Source organism: Anser brachyrhynchus (assembly GCF_964034855.1).
Source record: "Anser brachyrhynchus genome assembly, chromosome: 27".
NCBI lineage: Eukaryota > Metazoa > Chordata > Aves > Anseriformes > Anatidae > Anser > Anser brachyrhynchus.
Window position 1 is genome coordinate 2,566,014 of NC_137720.1, and position 19,435 is coordinate 2,585,448.

Genomic DNA, 19,435 nt, shown 5'->3' on the forward strand with positions numbered 1-19,435 from the left:
GTGGCGGTGCTAATGCGATCAACACCGATAACGAAATCCATAGTTGCTGAAAACGAGAAAAATAAGAACTTCACACTTCGGTACTGTCCCAAAGAGGCAGGGCGATGTCGGAGCGAAGGCCCGCAGCCTCCCCGCATCCTCTGCTGCACACACGGCCTGGGACCTGCCTCAGGCCCCGAGGGGAGGCAGCGAGGGTTTGGTTCCCGGTGCCCCGGGGCAGCCTGGCGGAGCTTTCCCCGGTGAGCATCCCTCCCTCCTGGCCGCGGGCAGGCTGCCATGACAAAGGGGCCGCCGCCTTGCTCTAACCTCGCTGCCTAAGCTGCGCCCAGCCCCGCATCGCCTCAGGGCGGGGGCCCCGCAGCCCCCTAAGGCACGGCGTGAGGCGAGGGGGGCCTCGGGGCCGGACCCTGAGGTGACGGGGGGCTGCGGGGCCGGGTCCTGAGGTGATGGGGGCTCCGTGAGCCCGGCCCTGAGGCGATGGGGGCTCCGTGGGCCCGATCCTGAGGTGATGAGGGGCTGCGGGGCCGGGTCCTGAGGTGAGGGGGCTCCGTGGGCCCGGCCCTGAGGTGACGGGGGGGCCTCGGGGCCGGTCCCTGATGCGAGGGGCTCCGCGGGCCCGGCCCCGAGGCGCTGAGGGGCGGCGGGGCGGCGCGGCGCTTCCCCGCGTTTTCCCTCCAAAACCACGCCACCCCCCCCTCCCCTCCCCGCGCGGCGAATCTGCCGATCCCACCCCGCCGCGCCTCGCAGCCGCCCGCGCCCCGGGGAAAAAAAAAAATAAAATAAAAATAAAAATAAAAATCGGGACGGGCACCTGCGGCGGAGGAGCGGCGGGGCGGCGGGGAGGAGGAGCGGGGGAAACGCGGGGAGGCGGAGCCGGTGTCGAATCTGCCGGCGGCTCCGCGGCCCCGCCGCGCGGCTCACAGCAGCTTGAGCGTGCGGGGCGTCCTCGCCCCCCTCCCCGCGGCGACGAGAGGGGCGGGGCGTGCTGGCCGTGATGGTTCGAACTGACCAATGGCGCGCGGCGGGGCCGCGCGGGCGGCCAATGAGCGGCGGAGGAGGCGGTGCCAGCGGGGTAGGCTGCACCGCCCCCCCGCTCGCATCCTCTCGGCGGTGCGAACGCGACCATTTTGCGGGGGGGAGCGGCGAGCGGCGGCGGGGCCGGGCCGGGCGGCGGTGGGGAGCGGGGCGGGGGCGCGCGGCCCACGCACGGCGGCGGCTCCGGCGGCTCCCCCCTGAGGGGGCTGAGAGAGGCGGCTCCGGCACTGTCGGCCTGAGGCGCTGGGCCCGGGGCTCCCGCTTCAGGGAGAGGACGGGCGACGCGGAGCCCGCACCGAGCGGCCGGTTGGGTGTTTTTTTTTATTATTATTAGTTTTTCGGTTTTTCCCTTTTTTTTGTTTTTTGCCCTTCGGTTGAGGGCGACGTCCCCCGGGCCGGGCCCGAAGCGCCGGGGAAAATGTCGAGGCCTGTCAGGTGAGTCCTTGGCGGCGCGGAGGCCCCGCTCCCGCCTCCCTCCTCCTTCTCCTCCTCCTCCTCCTCCTCACGCCGCCGCCCTCCGGGGCCTGGCCCCGCCGCTGCCCGGCCCCCCCCCGGCTCCCTCCGGGCCCCCCCGGCCCCACGCCTCGCCTCAGGCCCGGCCGGGCCCCGCCGCAGCCCCAGGGCCGCTGCCGGAGGGGCGGGGAGGCCGGGAGGCTGCAGCCAGGGCTGGGGGAGGCCGCTCTACTCCCCCCCTTTCCTCTCGTATTTTTAGTTATTTTTAACTTTATTTTGCAATTATTGTTCGGTAGCGCGGGCGAGAGGCGCTGCTGTGGTGGGGGGGTTGTGGAAAGGGGAGGCCCGCGGCGGGCGGCGTCCCACATTTTGCGGTGGTGGGGGGTGGTGAAAAGGAAAAAATAAAATAAAATTAAAAAAAAAAAAGGATTTTTCGCCGTGACCCACTTGGGGCCGGCAGCGAGCCGGGGGCCCGGCGCCATTTCGGAGCCGCGGGGCTCGGCGGCGGCTGCGGGCCGGGGGCTGCGGGCAGGGGGAGCGGGGCTGTGCGGGCCGCCTGGACCACGCTGAGGGGAGGAGCCGCGGCGGCCGCCGCCTCCTTTCCTCCTCCTCCTGCTGCTGCTGTCCTCTCCCTCTCCTCCTCCTCCTCTACTGCTTCTCCTCCTCCTCCTCAACCGGGCGCCCCCCACCCGCTGCCCCCCCAGCCCCACCGCCCGCTGGGGGGCTGCGGGAGGAGGAGGAAGGAGAAGGCAGCTCCGTGCCTGGAGTTTGGGGTTGAATAGTGGCGGCGTGCAGAAGTTGCCGTGCCCCAAGCCCGGAGCGTGTTCGTCTTTGCTTTGCCCCGGGGAGTGCCCCGGGAGCGAGCTCGGGGTTTAAATGCTCTTTGCAGGAGAGGTAAGATGTGTCATAATGTGTGCTCTGTTAACTTGTTGCAGTCCTAAGGCTTATGTTATAACTAGAGCCTCTTACCTGCTTAAACGTACACGTGTATAGGTGATAACTCTGGATTTAAGTCATATCTCTAATATGTGAGAGTTTAAATATAGATTTAGGGCTACTTCACAAAATCAGGAGGTTTGGCACGCTGATTAGTGAAACAGTTCTTATTCTATAGCTTTTTTTTTTTTCTTTTAACCGGTAGGGTATTCCTGCATGCAAAAGTAAGGGGTGGATAAAGCTCCAAGTTCCACTCCTAGGGAATTACCTTGGGTTTAAAAGGTGATGAACAGGACTGTGCATACCGCGCTCTGAAGCATCAGTTTTTGGCCTTTTGTAAGACAGGATGTTGGACTAGATGGACTAGTGGTCTGATGTTGAATGACAGTGCCTGTGTCCTGAAATGCAGTGGTGATGTGACTTTGCTGCTCACTGTGACACTTCAGTGTACGGTCTGCTGGTGATTTACTTGCCAGCCCTGGAGTCTTGCTACAGGTAAGGAAAGTGTTGTATCTTTAAAGGTATGGTTTGTAAGGTTTCTGGTGTCGCGTATCTTTGTAAGCAACCTTTTCTAAACTAAAAGAATTCTGTAAAATCCTGCAGTGTTGTGAAAGACCTGGCTTGTCTTGCTTGCAGTTGACAGGCACTGGCATACAGCAAAACTCCGTGCCGAAGTCCAGTGTGTACTTGTAGTAGCAGAATACCTGTTGGCACGTGCCAGCAGTAGATGTAGCAATCCACTATCTAGCTGGATTTAGTAGCCCTTTCAGGAGAAAAACATAAATCTTCAGAAGCTATTACATTGTGCTGCTCTGCTTGGTAGAAGTAGAGAACTTCTAGTACAGAACTGGAGAACTCTCATCAGAGGTGAAAATCCAAAACTTTTAAAATTATGCAACAACTTTTTCCCTGGTTATCTTACTGTTGATAATAGGGGAGTCTGGTGAGAAGTTCTCCATCGGAATCAGATTTGGTGATCTTTTGAATTAATGTAGTATGTCTACTAGTTTCTAGTGAATATATACACACTTAAAACAATGGGCTTTATAAAACCTGACAGATACCCCTAGTTTCTACTCATCAGTAGGGGACTGTCTTAAGACTGAGTCTGGTTGTTGATTTCAGTTTCGCGTGATTAAGTAGCAATGAAGCCCACGTATTTACAGGTTTCTTGTGTGTTAATTCAGAACCGAATACTTTTTATGCAATTAGACTACTCTTGGGTGGATAATGATGGTATCTGCACTATTGTTAGAAAATGGCAAGTAGTGAAAAGGAAAGGAACCTCCTACAGCTACTGAACTTCTGCACCATGTGGCTAACTTCTGAAATGCTGCCATGGGCGTTTAGAGCTGCTGGTTACATTGCTATGTCCTTATCTATTCCTGAATACAAATGAGATGAGAATGTCGAGCCCTCATTTTTATACACAGCGTCAATTAATGTATTTTAAGTGAGAGTTTTGACTTTGAATTTGGGGGAGTTCCTGTTTGCTGCTCTGCACTGGTCACTTTCACTTGCTGGTGCTCCTCTCCTGCAGGCACTGCAAAATGAAACTGTGGGCAAGTATTGAAATCAGAGTGGTTTTCTGTTTGTTTGAAGATTGAAGCCAGTTATGAATGGATATGTCTGTATTTCAAGGCTTTATAGCTTTACGTGCTTAGCTCTTTATTAATAACTTCCAGTCTTGCATTGGCACTACAGTGGAAAGGTGGCTTTTTGAAAGTTTAGTTGTAGGGGGAAAAAAAAATCTATTAAATATAACTTGCCTTGTTGCTGCTGTTGTACTTGGGCAACATAAAATATAAATAGTGAGATTCTGGATAACTTCCGTGGGCTAGCAGGAAAGGAAAACTTCCTTGGGATTGGCATTTGACTTGAATGATAATCTGTGGTAATGTCCAGGGATGAGCAAGATACTTTGCAGATAAATAAAGAGGCATGGGCCTTGCTCTGAGAACTTTCAATCTAAAGAGAAACAAAGAGCAAGGGAGAAGTACAACAAAAATCAGTTTTCCAGGAGCAGTGCAGGTTGCAGAATTGGCTTTTTTGTTTTTTCCTTTGTTTTTCCCCTTTTCATCAGAATATTTCTATATTGTATGTTAAAATCTTCTCATTTGTAGTTAGGTTCAGATGGAGGATGGGCACAAAGCTGCTAAAACTGTTGCTGCATAAATCATTTAATTGTTTTATGGAGTTTCAAGTCATGTGTATCCCTAAAAATTCTGCAGATACCATGAGCAGTGCCTAGTCTTACAGACGTTTGGAGTTACACCAAGTCCAGACCCAAACAATGACCTCTGTAATTGGGAACCTCTAGTCGGTGAGTCCTGTCTGAGTACAGTTGTGCCAATTTTTAAATAGACTAACACCATAGTGACGTGCTTTAGGTACATAACTGTCACTAGGCTTCAATGTTTCGACTTCTGATCCGTAATTATAAGTTAATGTCTGTTTATTTAAGGCCTGAGTCTAGCACTGCCTATTTGTTTTGCACAACTTTGAAAACACCTATAAGAAATACTTCCTATCTCTCTTTTTGCTATCTATATAAAAAGGCACCAAAGCAGTGCTTTTAAGGGCGGTATTTATTGGTAGCCTGTTGCCCGTGGAGCAGGACAGCTTTACCCCGGAATGAGAACCAGAAAGTGAAACTGACCGCTGTGTCTGTGCCAGGCCCTGAGCCGGAGGGAAGGTCAACAGCTTCTTCCACAAATTGGTTTGAGAGTTACATGCTGTAGTTTAAAACAAAACAAAAACCTCTGTAACCATTTAATCTCTCGTTCATTTTACTTCTCAAATTGTGTAAGAGAATAGATTATTTCTGCTGATAATCACTTGACCTAAACACTCTTCTGCACTGCATGGTGAGCCCAGTTACTAGCTTTTCGAATAGTCCTCTAAGCTTTGCTTAGGATGTGTATTTTTTTTAAACTTTAAACTGTGTGGTTTACTGCCTGTGGAAATATACAGGGATCTAAACGTTCCCTTTTACATATATATTAAAAAAAAATATTTCTAACTGATTATTACTTTGTATTCTGATGTTAATTTGTAAACATGGATTTTGAGGGACTTCGTTAGCTGAAGATGAGGTGATATACAGTCCTTAACCGCTTGTATAGGTATTTAGCGAGCCTTTTGAATGATGATATTGCTTTTCATCATTTTAAAATTGATTTCAGTCTGATAAGCATCAAGTATGAGCTGTAAGAACTACTGTGCTGTTCTGAGTTCTTATTAAATTACTTGAGTATTACTTGAGTTAACCATGTGCTTCCAGTGTAATGTGTTAGCGGGTTTCTGGATGAGTTACTCTTTATTTCAGAAATACAGGACTGTCAGCTGGTACCAAAACTTAAGCTCTCAGGACTTCTCTCTGTACCTTTCCTCCCCCAGTATCCCTCGCGTGCACACTTTACATGTTCAGCTGAATTAGCAAGTAAGTTATTTTACAATTTCAATGTGTTTTAAACCAGATTGAACAATATCCATCCCAGATGTCTACTAGACTGTCTTTTTATGCTCAGTCTAACTGAATTTTTGCAGTTTATTTTTATGTCTAGTTGCTTGCCTTAACATCTTTTAGTGTCTGCTAGGGGGCAAAGAGATGCTCCTCATTGAAAAAACAGCAAGTGGGGGTTTCTGTTTTTTCCCTTGGATCTCAAGTCTGGTGAACTTACCTGTCTTTATCACTTGGGTTTAATGAAGCATGCAGTCTTTGTATGCTTGTAGCCATTAAGCATTGCACCACAGTGCTGCTCACAGTTATAAAGAGAAATGTAAGTAGAACTAAATGGGGTGAATGCTGAGCAGAGTGAGAAGAATGGCAGATGGAAAAGCAGTTCTTGTTTCGTGTTTCTGCTCTTGTGAGCTTCTCTGGCTCTAGTGGAAAGACTTAGAGATTTCTATGTTCAGTAATATCAGTGTAGGCATCCCTTCTTTCTTTCACCCTACTCCTTGTCCTGCAAAGTAAAATCCAGCCAGGTGGCCTTCCTTCTTGTTTGCTTCTGCCATGGTCATTTTTCTGTATGGTACAAGCATCACTGCTCATCTAGACCAGGTTGTGAGAGTGTAGCAGAACTCGCTCTCTAGCTGAAAACAGATAAGGTACAGCGCTAAGAAAGAGGAAGGACAGATTTTTTTTTTATCTTACTGTGTCACACTTAGTATTTGATTTAGTATGGACCTTTAACGGAAATGAGGAAGATGAAGCTGTGTATGACCAATGTACTGCAAGGTGGCAATATTGCGATTCCCATTTTGCTTGTTAGTGATGTCCAAAACTATCGTTTTACAAAGCTGCTAGGACAGAATAGGTAGCAATTCTACCTCATTTTCCCTGCTTACACTTTTAGAGAAAAGCATAATACCCGAAACCTTAGACCAAATCAAACATCTTATTTAGGAGCTTTATTATTCTTCAGATGCTTACCAAAATAAACTGTATTTTCTGTTAGTTTTCCACCTGCGGGCAGGAGATGGTCTTCAGGAAGCCTTCCTGTTGGAAAGGAGGCCGCGTGTGAGGCCTCACCTGGATGGTACACCATGGCGAGCCTTTCTGGGTCGGTGTTGTACTGAATCTGGGCTGCTGGTGAGCGGGCAGTGCTCTGTAGCACCGTGCTGTTGTACTTTGTTCTGCTCACGTTTACGCCGGAGCTTGGATGGGATTCAACCTGTGGAAGTCGAATGACTGGTCTTGCCTTCTTTTGTTAGCTGTGGTTTTTTGTTGTTGTTTGGAGCTGAAGAGGCTTTATGTAGGCTTGAAATAAAGTAATTATGCTGCTTCCTCTTCTGAAGGCTGCTGCTGTAAGCCATAAATAGAGGTACTTGTACAGGAGGGAGGCTTCTAATTGGTTTCTAATTGGTCAAAAGCCAGCACACAACGATGACTTTTGCGTATCATTCAGCTGGGCAGTCTTATCAGCAGTGGGTGATGACAATCCCGAAATGCAGTGCAGTTCTGCAAAGTGCACGTGGAATTCAGCAGGCTTGTTTAGAAGGGAAGGGCATCGTGGTTTGCGTGTTGCCTTCTGCTTGCAGCGGTTCTCGAGTCTGTGATGCTGGGTAGGTCGCTTCACCTCACACTTGCCCAACTTTTTTCTACGTGTAAAACTGAGCTCATGTGTTGGAGACTTCCAAATTTAGTTCTTCACTGGCCTTGGGTCAAAGGGATTGTTTTAAAAAAAAAAAAAAAAGCAAAAGTGGAGACAGGAAGGAGGGCTAAATCTCTGATGCCTTCAGCTGCTCTTCCTCCTTACATTGCACATCCTCCAGAAGAGGAGGGTGTTTGGAATCTGCCCCTGACCCAGACGTTGCCAGCTAGAACTGCAGTGCAGTGCTGTCTTGGTTCCCCTGAGCAGCTGGACCACGGGGCAGTTAAAACTTGTCAATAAAGCAAAGGGTGCTGAAAAACTAGTCAACAACTACAGAAACCTAAAATATTAAATGCAAGTAAGTTTGAGAAGCAGGTTTTGTTGGTGAGTGAGGCATTGCTTTCAGTAAGAGCTGCTTATGTAGTTGCCTAATTTTGTCTATCATCAGCCGTTGTATTTGCCCTGTTAAGGGTACCTGGTTACCTGGGGGACTTGCAGCTTGGTTAGGGAGCAGTGAAGCTGCTGATACAGTAACAGAAGTATGGGTCTGTGCCCAGCTTTGCAACAGGGTGAAGGGGAGCTCTGTCTTAAAGTTGAGGCCGATGCATTCTTTAAATGCATCTTTAATCTTTGGGTGCTGCTTTTTTAAAATGCTTTTTAATCTTTGGGAACTGCTTTTAAAGAGTGCTTTCTTTGCTGTAGTTGGAACAATGATACATGCATAGTTTGAATAATGAAAGAACCGCATAACACAGGTTAAGGTGGCTCTTTGTCACTGCAGTCATGAGCCATAAGAGTGCTGCTTATCAAAAATCACCTTTGAATTCTTAAACTATAATTCAGTCTGCTATGATAGGTCCCTAGGAAAATGCTCGAATATACCGTGTTTTCTTTTGAGACTTCAAAGGTGTAGATGGCTTACATAAATAAGTCTTCTTGGGATGTGTTTGGGCTACAAATCCTGCGCTGGAAACAAGAATGTGGTGCGTTCTTCTTACTTTAAGAAAGCTTTTGTACTTCTGAGAGTATGAATTGCTGATTTATTTATTCCCTTCATTTTAACAGGAACAGGAAGGTGGTCGATTACTCCCAGTTTCAGGAATCAGATGATGCTGGTAAATGACTTTGTTCTTAACAATATAATATCCTTGGGCTACAGCTGTTCATTTATGGCTTTGCATATTAATTGTGTTGCTTCTAGTCACATCTTTAACCTAAATTCTAAAGACTTTCTGCTCTTCAGTCTCTGAACTGTTAATGAACATTTGAAAATATAATGATTCTCGTATGTTTTGTATTAAACAAACAATGGTGATAGAAATCTTATTATTTAATGCTTGCATTGTTGTAGTGCCTTTAGGCTGTTGGCAGCAACTGTATTCTTCCTTGGTCTATGTTATGTTCTGTGGTAAAATCCCCCTGATGCCACTTTTTCTTTTCTAGAGTAAAATATGTTTTCAGTTTATTTAGTGGACTTTAGTTAATTCCGTAATGTCAGGCATCTTCGTGAATTGCACCAAAAAAAAAAAATAATAATCTTTGTATATTCTGTTCTGCGTGAATTAATGAAATATTTCTGGAAGCCATATGGAATATGTTTTATGTTCTTAGAAAATAGACATACTGCTGCTGTTTCCTAAGGGAGATTACATTGATAATTAATGGAAACAAATATGCATAGCTCTTAATTGCAGTCCTGTTACTTGTATTGTGTAATAGTTGTAAAAACTTACACCGTAAATTGCTCTGTAATGATATACTGTTCCCATCAGAGGACAGTAAAAAAACTTCTTGTTGTTAAAAGCATAGAGAGGTATGTACGAATGTCAACTGTGAATAGGTTTTCTTAATAACCTTGTGTTTCTAACTAGCTGTAAAATTAAGATACTGTCTCTTGTGAGGCATTTTGGTACGTTTCAGACTTGATTGCATGCAGCATTTTTATTATGCCGCTGCTGGAAGAAAAGGTAAATCACTAGTTTAAGACAGGACTTCTGTAAAGTTTTCTTTTAAGATCTGTGATTGTTTATTTTTTTTAAGGGCTGCTTTTTGATATGCCTGAAGTGGTCAGTTTAAGATATAACGGAGGAAGTCATTTTGCTGTGGAGCTATGAGTCAATTTGCTGGGAGCTAAGGGTTTGATTCAAAACCATTTTCTGCTGTCCTATCCAGATGAAGATTATGGAAGAGATTCAGGTCCCCCATCCAAGAAAATCCGTTCATCTCCCCGGGAGGCTAAAAACAAGAGGCGATCTGGGAAGAATTCTCAGGAGGACAGGTAAAAGAATCACTTCATCTGTTAAGAACATGTCTGCAAACCTTGTCTTGCATGTGGGGAGCAGTGTCTTCTGAGAGGAGTGATTGTAAGTGCAATTCAGAGTCTGCAGTGTAAGAGCTCTCGATCGCAAAGCTTGCATAACCAGCTTGGACATTGAGGTGGTTCGTTCTTATTTGAGTTGGCAGGGAAATCATGTGTAAAGTACTTGTCACTAGTGCTTCGGCATAAAAAAAAAGCGCTTTCCAGATCTAGGCAGTTGGAATGGCAAGGAACATGATATGAGTTACAAAAAATGGCAACTGGTACAATTATCCAGGTAAGATAGTGGCTAGATGCATTTAATTTTCCATGTTTTTTTGGTATGCTCACAGCATTCCTCTGGTTAAAGATTAAATGGGGCAAGTACAATGGCAGCAGTAGTAGGGGCCATTTGTTAGTTTTGTGGTTCTTTGTTTTTCATTTCCTGTTTTGTCAAATTCAGAAACCATCTTGTTTTGATAACCAAGTTGCTCTGACAATGTCAAATGACTGAATTCTAAGTGATGTCCTACTGCAGGAAAGACTTTCACTATTAGCGTGAAGGTATCTAACATTTCACAGTAACTATGATCAGCAAACGGTTGCCTTAAAGGTGATAAAAGCAGGCCTATTAAATAAATTGACTGCTTTCATGACAGACATCAACATGGAGGGTCTGCCAGCTGGTTCTTACTATACAAACCCAAGGTATTTCTTAACTGTCTTGGATTGTTTGGTGGAATGTAGCAAACTTGCCCGGGGGTATGTTTAGGAGGTTTCTCTCCATCTTTTTCCTTATGCTCCTGTGCTATATGGTGACAGCTGAATATAGGCGTGGGAATGTTTGAATGGGTTCCTCGCTGTTGTGAGCCGAGAGGGACAGGTGATTTTCACCCCAGCTTTTAATTGCCCTGAAGATGCAAACACTGTGTTCTTATCTTGGAACTGTTTTCAGGAAAGAAAAGCCAAGCAATTGTTTCCTGTTGCCACTCCAAACACGCATTGCACTGTTTTGACACAAATGATGGATAGAAATCTAATGCAAAACTGATGTTATGCAAGTACTTCTGACATCTACCTACATTTCTGGATAAATCTAGTTCATACATAGCTTTACAGATTGACACAGTTAGCTTAGGCCAGTGTATGTGTTCTGCTCGTGCAGCACTTACAGAAATTCTAGAGGCCAGTCTGCCAGAGAAGTGTTCGCAAATGCTGTAATGCCAGAAGTAAAAACTTTAGTAGGTATGACATTGTATAAAGAATGAGGCTAGGGAGCTCCCAAAGTAATGAAGTAGTTGACCATCATGTCCCATTAGCTTTGGGGATATTTAAGTAAGAACACTTCTGTTTGTATTACAAACATTACGGAGGGCCTGAATGGGACACAAGTGTGTGTGTTTAAGTGATTTGAAATGCACAGTTGTCTCTGAGACTGAAAACAAATGGGCCTACAGGGCTGTAGTATAATATGTTACCTAAACTAGTAGTGTTCTTCAGAAATATCGTGTGTCAGCGCCAACTGCCAAACCTGAATGTAGCAAAGCTTTGGTCTGTTGTGTTTCCTGACCTTTGCCAGAACGTGCAGTTCAACCATTCCTGAAACATATGTTGTACATCAGTGGCCTTCGACACAATATTCACCATTCCTGTTTAAAACACTTATTCTCTGACACTGTGCTGGGAGGAAAACCTTCTCTGGACAGCGCTAATGACAAATGATGGGGATTTGAATAAGAACAAACATCAGCACTTCCTTGATAGTGGAAGCCTCTAATGAGGATTGAAACCACTAGAGGGGGTTGGGGAAAGTCTGTCAGAGATCAGATCATCTGAGAGCTTGCAGACCAACTACGTGCCAGGTAACTGGTTAGGCAGAATGAAGAACTCCAAAGAAAACAATGAGATAAAGACAGGTGATGATTCTGTAAATCTATTCAGAATAAAACTTTACTCCATCTATAGACTCAGTCATGTATTAGCATATAAAACTTCAAAATCCTAATTGTAAAATGGAAGATGTCTGACTTGTTGGTAGGTTTTGGATCAAAATGCATGGTTCATCTCATCCTTATTATTTCCTGGTTGATTCCCTTGAGTCTGCATAAATTTATACGTGATTAGGAATTTGAAATTTCTAACCATAGTAACTACATATGCTTCTGAGTAATGCTGAAGTATAACATGGTAATGTCCAGGAAAAGTGCATATTCCTGGCCTAGAGATCAGTTTGCTCTTAAAAAAAATAATTCTATTTTCTGTACAGCAAATCACTGATTAAAGCACCAGTTAAACCCTCTCTTTTTTTCCTATTCAGTGAGGATTCAGAAGAAAAAGATGTGAAGACCAAGAAAGATGATTCACACTCAGCAGGTAACTAACTGCATTGCACTGGTAACGTTACCTTCAAAATAAAGACCAGTTTTTAAGAAAGTTATGGGGGTAGGATTTGACATGGGAAAGAAGATCTTCTGGTTAGGGAAGCAAGCACTCTTCTAACCCGTTTATCTTAAGCTGGATGCTGCCTCTACTGCTTGTTGCTTCCAGTCCTGGTTTGGGATAAGATATGTTTTGTGTAATATGATGCTGCCATAAACTGTCTTCACAGGTAGATAGATGTAGGTTAATCTCCTCCCTGGGGTTCTCATCAATATTTCACAGAGTGATAGAAGAAACTTCATATTCTCACTTTTTCCTTCCAGATGAAGATTTTGGCAGTGAAGATGACGACTTAGGAGCAGATGATGGCAAAGCTGACAGTGACTATGAGAGTTCTCAAAAAAGCAAAAAAGGAAAAAAGGCTAAACCAGACAAGAATAAGAGAGCCTCTAAATCCAGGAAAAGGCCTGCAGGTGAAGAAATGATTACTATGATTATTTTAATTTTTCGAGAAAGTAATTATGATAAGTACAGTATTCAGTAAGTATTATTATTGATTGATGCATTCAATCCCTATATTGTGTTGCGGCAGTTCTGCACTGTGTATGCATTCATTTCACGTATTTTATAAAGTAGCATGAAGAGGGTAATAACTCATCACGTCTCTTAAATTTTAAGAGGGAGAAAATAATTCTTCAGCTGCGGGCTTTCACAGTTCTTAGGTTCTTTAGTATTGTGGCTAAAAATACCAAGTTACAGATTGCACAGTAAGGAGCTACTGTGTTTTAGGCATGTAGTGATAATTGTGCATTTTAAGCGTAGTTTGTGATAGATCTGATTTAAATAATGTTTTGCTTCAGAGACACTTTAATACTCTCCTTGGTGAGTAATGATATGGCTGTTAACATTGATGGCAGAGGAATAATGCCCTAGTAAAAAGGGTTGCTACTCTCTACAGTGGAAGACGCTGCACTGGGTCATTGTTGGATGACCCCAGAAACATACTTGATTACTTGAATATGTTCTCCTCAGCTCAATTATTCACTGAGCACCTTGATTCACTTTTTCACGAAGGACTTGACTTTTGTCTTGCTCACCCACTACCTGATGAAGACATATGGTGGCCTGTGTTTTGTGTCTTCGTTATAACATGGTGACTTTGTGCTGCAGAGGACAGTGAGGACGAGAAGGAAGACCACAAAAATGTGCGTCAGCAGAGACAGGCAGCATCTAAAGCAGCTTCCAAACAACGAGAGATGCTTATGGATGATGTGGGTAGTGAGGAAGAAGAACAAGAGGATGATGAGGCACAGTTCCAGGAGAGTGAGTAACTGGGATTGTACTGGAACATGTCATAAAAAGTTGAAATCAGTGTGGCATGGGTATAGTACCAAACATAAGTTTATGGGTCGGGCCAAACAACAAAAGGAACGGAGTTTGTTTTTTGACTTGACAATGAAAACACAAATTGTCCTTAGTATGTACTTGTTAATGAATACCTGTCCAGCAGACCAAGCTTACATTTTTGACATCTAGAACTTTTGTTCCAAATTTGCAGCAGTACGTCTCTTATAATGCTCATTTAGGGTTGCTTATCATATTTTAATGTTTCTTGCTACCCCATCAGTTCTGAGGCATGGCTGCTACTTTTGGAAAGATGTCAAAGTACTTTATCCTTGATTGATCAAAGTAGGACAGTTTCTTTCACGAGAACAAATAAGTCCAGCATGTAATGAATTGCATTATGAATTGCACTTTTTCAAGTTCTTGAAATAGTGCAGACAGGATTTCAGAAAGGAGTAAGAGTACCATTGCATTAAGATCACTTAACTTCTCCCTGTCAGGAGATTCTTTATATTTTCGAATGGGTTACTTAGAGCATATTTTGAGGTCCTCAAAACACTTACCTGCTTTGTTATAGTACTTTATCCCTACCAGTATGACAACATCTGCTATGTCACATTTCCTTAAGACCGCAGATAGGTGGAAGCTCGTAAGGTCACAGAGTCTCTGTCTTCTGACTGCTCTGTTTAACTGGCATGTATATCAGTTTTTTGTTCTGCTTCCTTTCCTTGACTTCCAAAGCTTAATTTTGTTGTTGTTTCAGAAGATTCAGGAAGCGATGAAGACTTCCTCATGGAAGATGATGATGATAGTGACTATGGCAGTTCAAAGAAGAAAAATAAAAAGGTCTCCAAGAAATCCAAGCCAGAGAGGAAAGAAAAGAAGATGCCTAAGCCCAGGCTAAAGGCTACAGGTGGGTCTAAGCAGAGCTGTGTAGTTTGTTTTAGAGACCAGTATTTACTTTACTGCTGCAGAAGACTCAGTGGAAATTTTGGGCCAGTAAGCATTAACGCATAATGTTGAAGGGCTAGTTCATGTAACTAGTAACTTACCATGATTTAAAGCAATGCAATAAAATAATAATGTGGCTTTAATTCTTGCTTAATGAAGAGGTTGAATTAGTATCTATGTCCCATTGGCAAAACCCGCGTAGATTAAAAACTTTTATTGGGATGCTGCAGTCTGACTTTCTATGCATCGCGGCCAAATAATACAATTTGTGGCTTGGACAGGGACTCCTGGTCTTTGTGATGTTTTCAGGGTGGAAGAATGTGGACAAATTGGAACCAAAGGAAAACTTGATAGGCTATTGCAGGAAGCTCAAAATCATAGGTAGTGGCTTATATACTAGTATGACAAGAGACTAGCTATGTTAGTTTATAATATCATATCTAGTAATCAGTCAGGACTTGCAATTAGATGGTTCTAAAGTCTTGTTAGCTGTTTTCACTCCGTTCAGTTTTGAATGGAATGCATAAAACACCCTGCGTGTGGTTTGGTCAAAGTAAAATGAAACCTGTTGCTGCAATGTCTTGTAAATCCTGTTTGTATGAAGCCATGTCACCTTCTTGTCTTGGTAGCCGATAATAACTTTTATAAGCCTTTTATTTTTTCAGTGACTCCCAGTCCAGTGAAAGGCAAAGGGAAGGCAGGCCGACCCACAGCTTCCAAGGCAACAAAAGAAAAGACCCCATCCCCCAAAGAAGAGGATGAAGAGCCTGAAAGTCCCCCAGAAAAGAAAAAATCAGCCAGCCCTCCACCAGAGAAGTCAGGGGATGAGGGATCTGAAGATGAAGCACCCTCTGGTGAAGATTAAATGGCAGTTGAGGAAATCTTTGTTTAAAAAAAAAAAAAAAGAAAAAAGAAAAAGGAAAGAAAACATACTTAGGGGTAGAACACGGTTTTGGCTGTGGCTTGACTCATGGGCTTTGAATGCTGTCTTTACTTTCAGCTGTTTAATACAGTGTATCCTTTTTTTAACAAGAGGAAACCCTTATACAGTAATATTTTGAAGTCACTGTTCTCTGTTGGCCATTCCGTTCTCCCTCCCCCCACCAAATCTGAAAGCCATTTGAGACAAATTAACAGACCATTTAAATATATATTTTTTTCAAGGGATACTGCAGTTGTGAAGCAATAAGGTTTGAGACTGATACGTGGAAACCATACTTACAAATCGTTAAGTAGAATAGATTTCCCAGTGCTGGTAAGAGTCCTTTAAAACTATTATTCTGTATTTGAGTATGTGGTTAAAAAAACAAACAACAACAAAAATGTATGCTTTAACAGTTTTGTTGATGCAAGTACATTCTCTCAGAAAAAAATGTAGTTAATAGGAATTCCAGTTGAGGAAACATGGGGAGGAAACCTGTGTTTCTTGGATTCATGCAACTTTTCAATGGAAAACAATCAAGAGACTTATAGGTGGTCCACTGTCCTTTATTGAGAAAAAGACCCTCAAGTTAGGATGCAAGATCTTTTTGTCTTTGCTGGATAGAATACTATTCTGCTTTAGGCAAATTGCAGTTTGTTCTATACGATTTCACATACACAGCCTACAAGCTGCTCACATCCATAAATTCTGTTTTACTTGCAGGGATGGCTATAGATGGGCAGAATAGGGAAGAGAAATTGAAAACAATTTTTAAAGCTCTGGTTTCCATCTGGTATTGTGGAAGTTTTCTTTAAAGTTGTTCCAAGGAGAAAAATAACGGACAACATAAAACTAAATTCTTTAGCTTTTGGGGCAAGGGATGTCCTTCTATAAATGTGAAGCAAAGGATTCCTGTAATGCTCTGGTCAGTCTCGGATCCCATGAGTCACGCTGAAGTGCTTCTCTTCTCTCCCTCCATCTGTCCTCAGAAAGGCTATGTAGTCATGTCTCTCAGCCTCTCCAGCTACAGTGTTGGACAGCAGACTTCCATCGATAGTGACATTACCCCAGTATCACTTCCATTTCTTCATCCCCCCATCTGGCAGCATGGGGGGCTTTACACCTTTACACTCATTCTGTTCCCGCGTCGACGTGTCTGCCTCTAACTGTTGGTCGTCATTCTGCTCCCGAAGCCTAAAAAGAACGGAGTAGGGAACAGCGTTAAAGGGTGAAGCTGGGAGGAAATGGGGTTTGGAAGCAGTGTAGCAGGGCTATAGTTTTATAACAAAAGCAGGATGTCCCTTTAAATGCAAGAAACTTGAGATGTGTGTGGTGGCATTTTAATGTGTTTTTATCAAAGCAGCCATATCCTTTTTTTAAAAAAAGTACAGAAGTCTTGGTTTTCAAACCCTAATACGGAGGTTGCTGCCATGTTGGTAGAGATATTAAAAACTGGACCTGCCATTTTTTTTCTTAAACCCTTTGTGCTTTCTGTATGTTGCTCACCGTTATTTTATAGCTGACAAGTTTTGCATCTTTTTTTTGTCACTGAAATACATGTTTTGTAACCAGCCTCTCGAAGGTAACATAAGGCAGCTAATTAGTTGGATTTCTGGTGCACGAGCTACCAGATTTTTAATCCTGTTTGGATTTTAGAGAGCTTTTAGATATGACACACTAATATGACCAGGAAGGACACTTGGCTGAATGGCATAGGGAGCCTGAAGATGCTGAGCACAGTGTGGAGCCTAAACTATGGAACGGAATATTAATATAACAGCCGAGTGATTGTCTTGTGTGATTCATAGCCATGGATTTTATGGAGGCTGGTAAATTACTTTACCTTGGCTTATTAAAATTTAAGTTCTCTAACATTCTTTACTATAATGAAACTACTGTTGCCGTTACAATAAAGATGATCGGTGTTTCCATTGTAAATCTTTTTTTTAAGTGGTTTAACTTTGCAGAACAGCTTAAGGCTGGAGTCAAGTAACAGTCTTGAAAAAGATGTGAATGTAACCTCCTCTCCCACACCTCTTCCCACCTTTTAGATTTCTGGGAGAGCGGAGTTTCTTGTATCCCCTGCGCTCCTACTCCAGTGCTCCTTGGGTAATACGGGACAATAAATGGCCAAATTTTAAATAACATTTGGATTGATATTTTGGGGGTAGCATATACTTTCCTGAGTGCATTCTACATCGTTGTTCTCCTTCAGTCCAGACTGTTTCAAGTTGTTATAGTCTACTGGGGGTATTAGTTTCTTTTTGGTATTAAAATCTTCAAGAATTGCATAAATGCAGAATACCTCTAGTTGATCTGGTCAAACAGTTGTTTCTTTACCTGCTAGACCAGATTTTTTTCTGAAGAGTGTATTTTGTAAGTACCACTTAAGACATGTTTGTTTGTTGTGTTTTTTGGTGTTTTTTATTTTTTCCCTAATACAGTTAAGTTCAGGCTGTGAAAAATAAGTTTGTTGTTTTCAGTTCAGGTTCTGGACTGTGGATTATTTTATGCCTGTCAATTTTGGCCCTGTATCCTGTAAATCTGTTCTGTTTTCTCATATATTCATCTCTAATGGCTGTTACAGGCTGCATGATGCTATCTTTGAGATTGTGTCACAACCCAAACACTATGTAAATCCTGTACTACTTCTGGGATTTTGTAACTTTTTCTATATCTTACTGTTTTGCTAATTTGTGCAAACACTAAGCCCTAATGGTTTCTCGGTTACTCGGTTAAAAATACCACAGTTTACATTTTTACAGATTGAAGATAATTGTGAAGGTTAATACATAACTTTTTTTTTGAGTACACATTTTTAACTAGAGGCAGACTTAACATTTTTAAATGTCCTTTTTAATTCGTTTGTATTAAGCATTCTGATTTCTTGAAGGAAAGCTGTAAAAACGCCTTTCTCTAGGAGCATGAATAGTTCTTCATGGAGCAGGAAGTTTCATTCACAGAAGAAGGCTTTGAAAAGATTGTCTTCTGTTACACAGCTGTAGTTTTGGAGCCTTTGCAGAGAGGTAAACAGATTTATTCCAAAATACAGTTAATTTAGTGCCCTGCCCTGGTCTCACCCTTAAAATGGTAGTTCATTGCTAACTTCCATTATATATCCCTCTGTACATTCTGTTTCTGAATCCACATGACCACATTTTGTTTTATATTTGTATAATCATGCTGTCTTTGACTGGCCACAAGGCTTGATCAGGAAAGACTTGCAATCTTGCTTGGATTTTCATACTAAAGATTACTCGTTTCAGTTCCTATTTAATCAGCATGAGAATGCCAAACGTGTCAAGCTAAATGGGTTTTAGAACGGATTCCGGGTGAGAGTAAGACTTAAAAATATGGCAGCCAAGAAACTTAGTTTTTTGTTTTAACTTTATCAAAGCAGAAGAGTATGTGGGGAGAGAAGCAGTACACCTTAGCTGACTTCTGCTAGGGAATGTGACGAATGCCAGGTAATGGCTCTGAGCGTGCTCAGCTCCCGTGCCACCACACGGCTGCACCCGCAGGCGACGGACTACCAGGGCAGTGGCAGAAGATGCACTTGAATATTCTTTTTCTGTTTTTTTCACCCTCCACTGTTGATGGTCACAATGGTACAATAGACACTGAGGCACCCAGGTTAAGGAGGGAGGGAAGTAAACTGTAACATGCTGGAAGCTTTTGAGCTGTAGAAACTGGTGCTTTGCTTTATGTAATTTGTTTGTGAAGTGTTTATTTTTATAACAGATCATATTGTTGAACACATGGTTCTTAAAAAACACAAACTGATCCATGAGTTTAAGTATTTGAGAAGTGGATGTTCATCTGTTGGGGGAGGCAGGATATGGAAAATGTAAGCAGATATATAAAGGGACACTGTCACAAAAATGTTGCTGGCATGTAGGGTATGTTAGTTTGGGGGGGATCCCATCTATCTGTGGAAATTCTATATGTATATGATCACACAGAAAATTTTCCCTGAACTTTGAATATTTTCCTATAGTTTTGGGAGGTTTAAATACAAATTCT

The 19,435-nt window shown here is 43.2% G+C and overlaps 1 protein-coding gene across 2 annotated transcripts; it reads left to right on the forward strand.

The window, feature by feature from the left end:
- The first annotated feature begins 1,134 nt into the window (after positions 1–1,134).
- Positions 1,135–17,350, forward strand: NUCKS1 (nuclear casein kinase and cyclin dependent kinase substrate 1). Of its 2 annotated transcripts, none has more exons than XM_080569525.1 (8): positions 1,135–1,470; positions 8,586–8,635; positions 9,693–9,798; positions 12,134–12,189; positions 12,519–12,668; positions 13,366–13,518; positions 14,303–14,452; positions 15,156–17,350. In XM_080569525.1, the coding sequence occupies exons 1-8, from the start codon at positions 1,454–1,456 to the stop codon at positions 15,353–15,355; spliced, it is 882 nt and encodes a 293-aa protein (XP_080425651.1). In that variant the 5' UTR covers positions 1,135–1,453; the 3' UTR covers positions 15,356–17,350. The 2 variants fall into 2 exon arrangements, with proteins under 2 accessions (XP_080425651.1, XP_080425652.1); XM_080569526.1 differs by having other exon boundaries at positions 14,306–14,452.
- Positions 17,351–19,435: the final 2,085 nt, after the last annotated feature.

What these genes read in the sequence shown, in the direction of transcription:
- NUCKS1 (XM_080569525.1), top strand. An exon ending in AGATGATTCACACTCAGCAG is followed by an intron (nt 12,190 to 12,518) that starts GTAACTAACTGC and finishes TTTTCCTTCCAG; the next exon opens with ATGAAGATTTTGGCAGTGAA. An exon ending in GCCCAGGCTAAAGGCTACAG is followed by an intron (nt 14,453 to 15,155) that starts GTGGGTCTAAGC and finishes TTATTTTTTCAG; the next exon opens with TGACTCCCAGTCCAGTGAAA.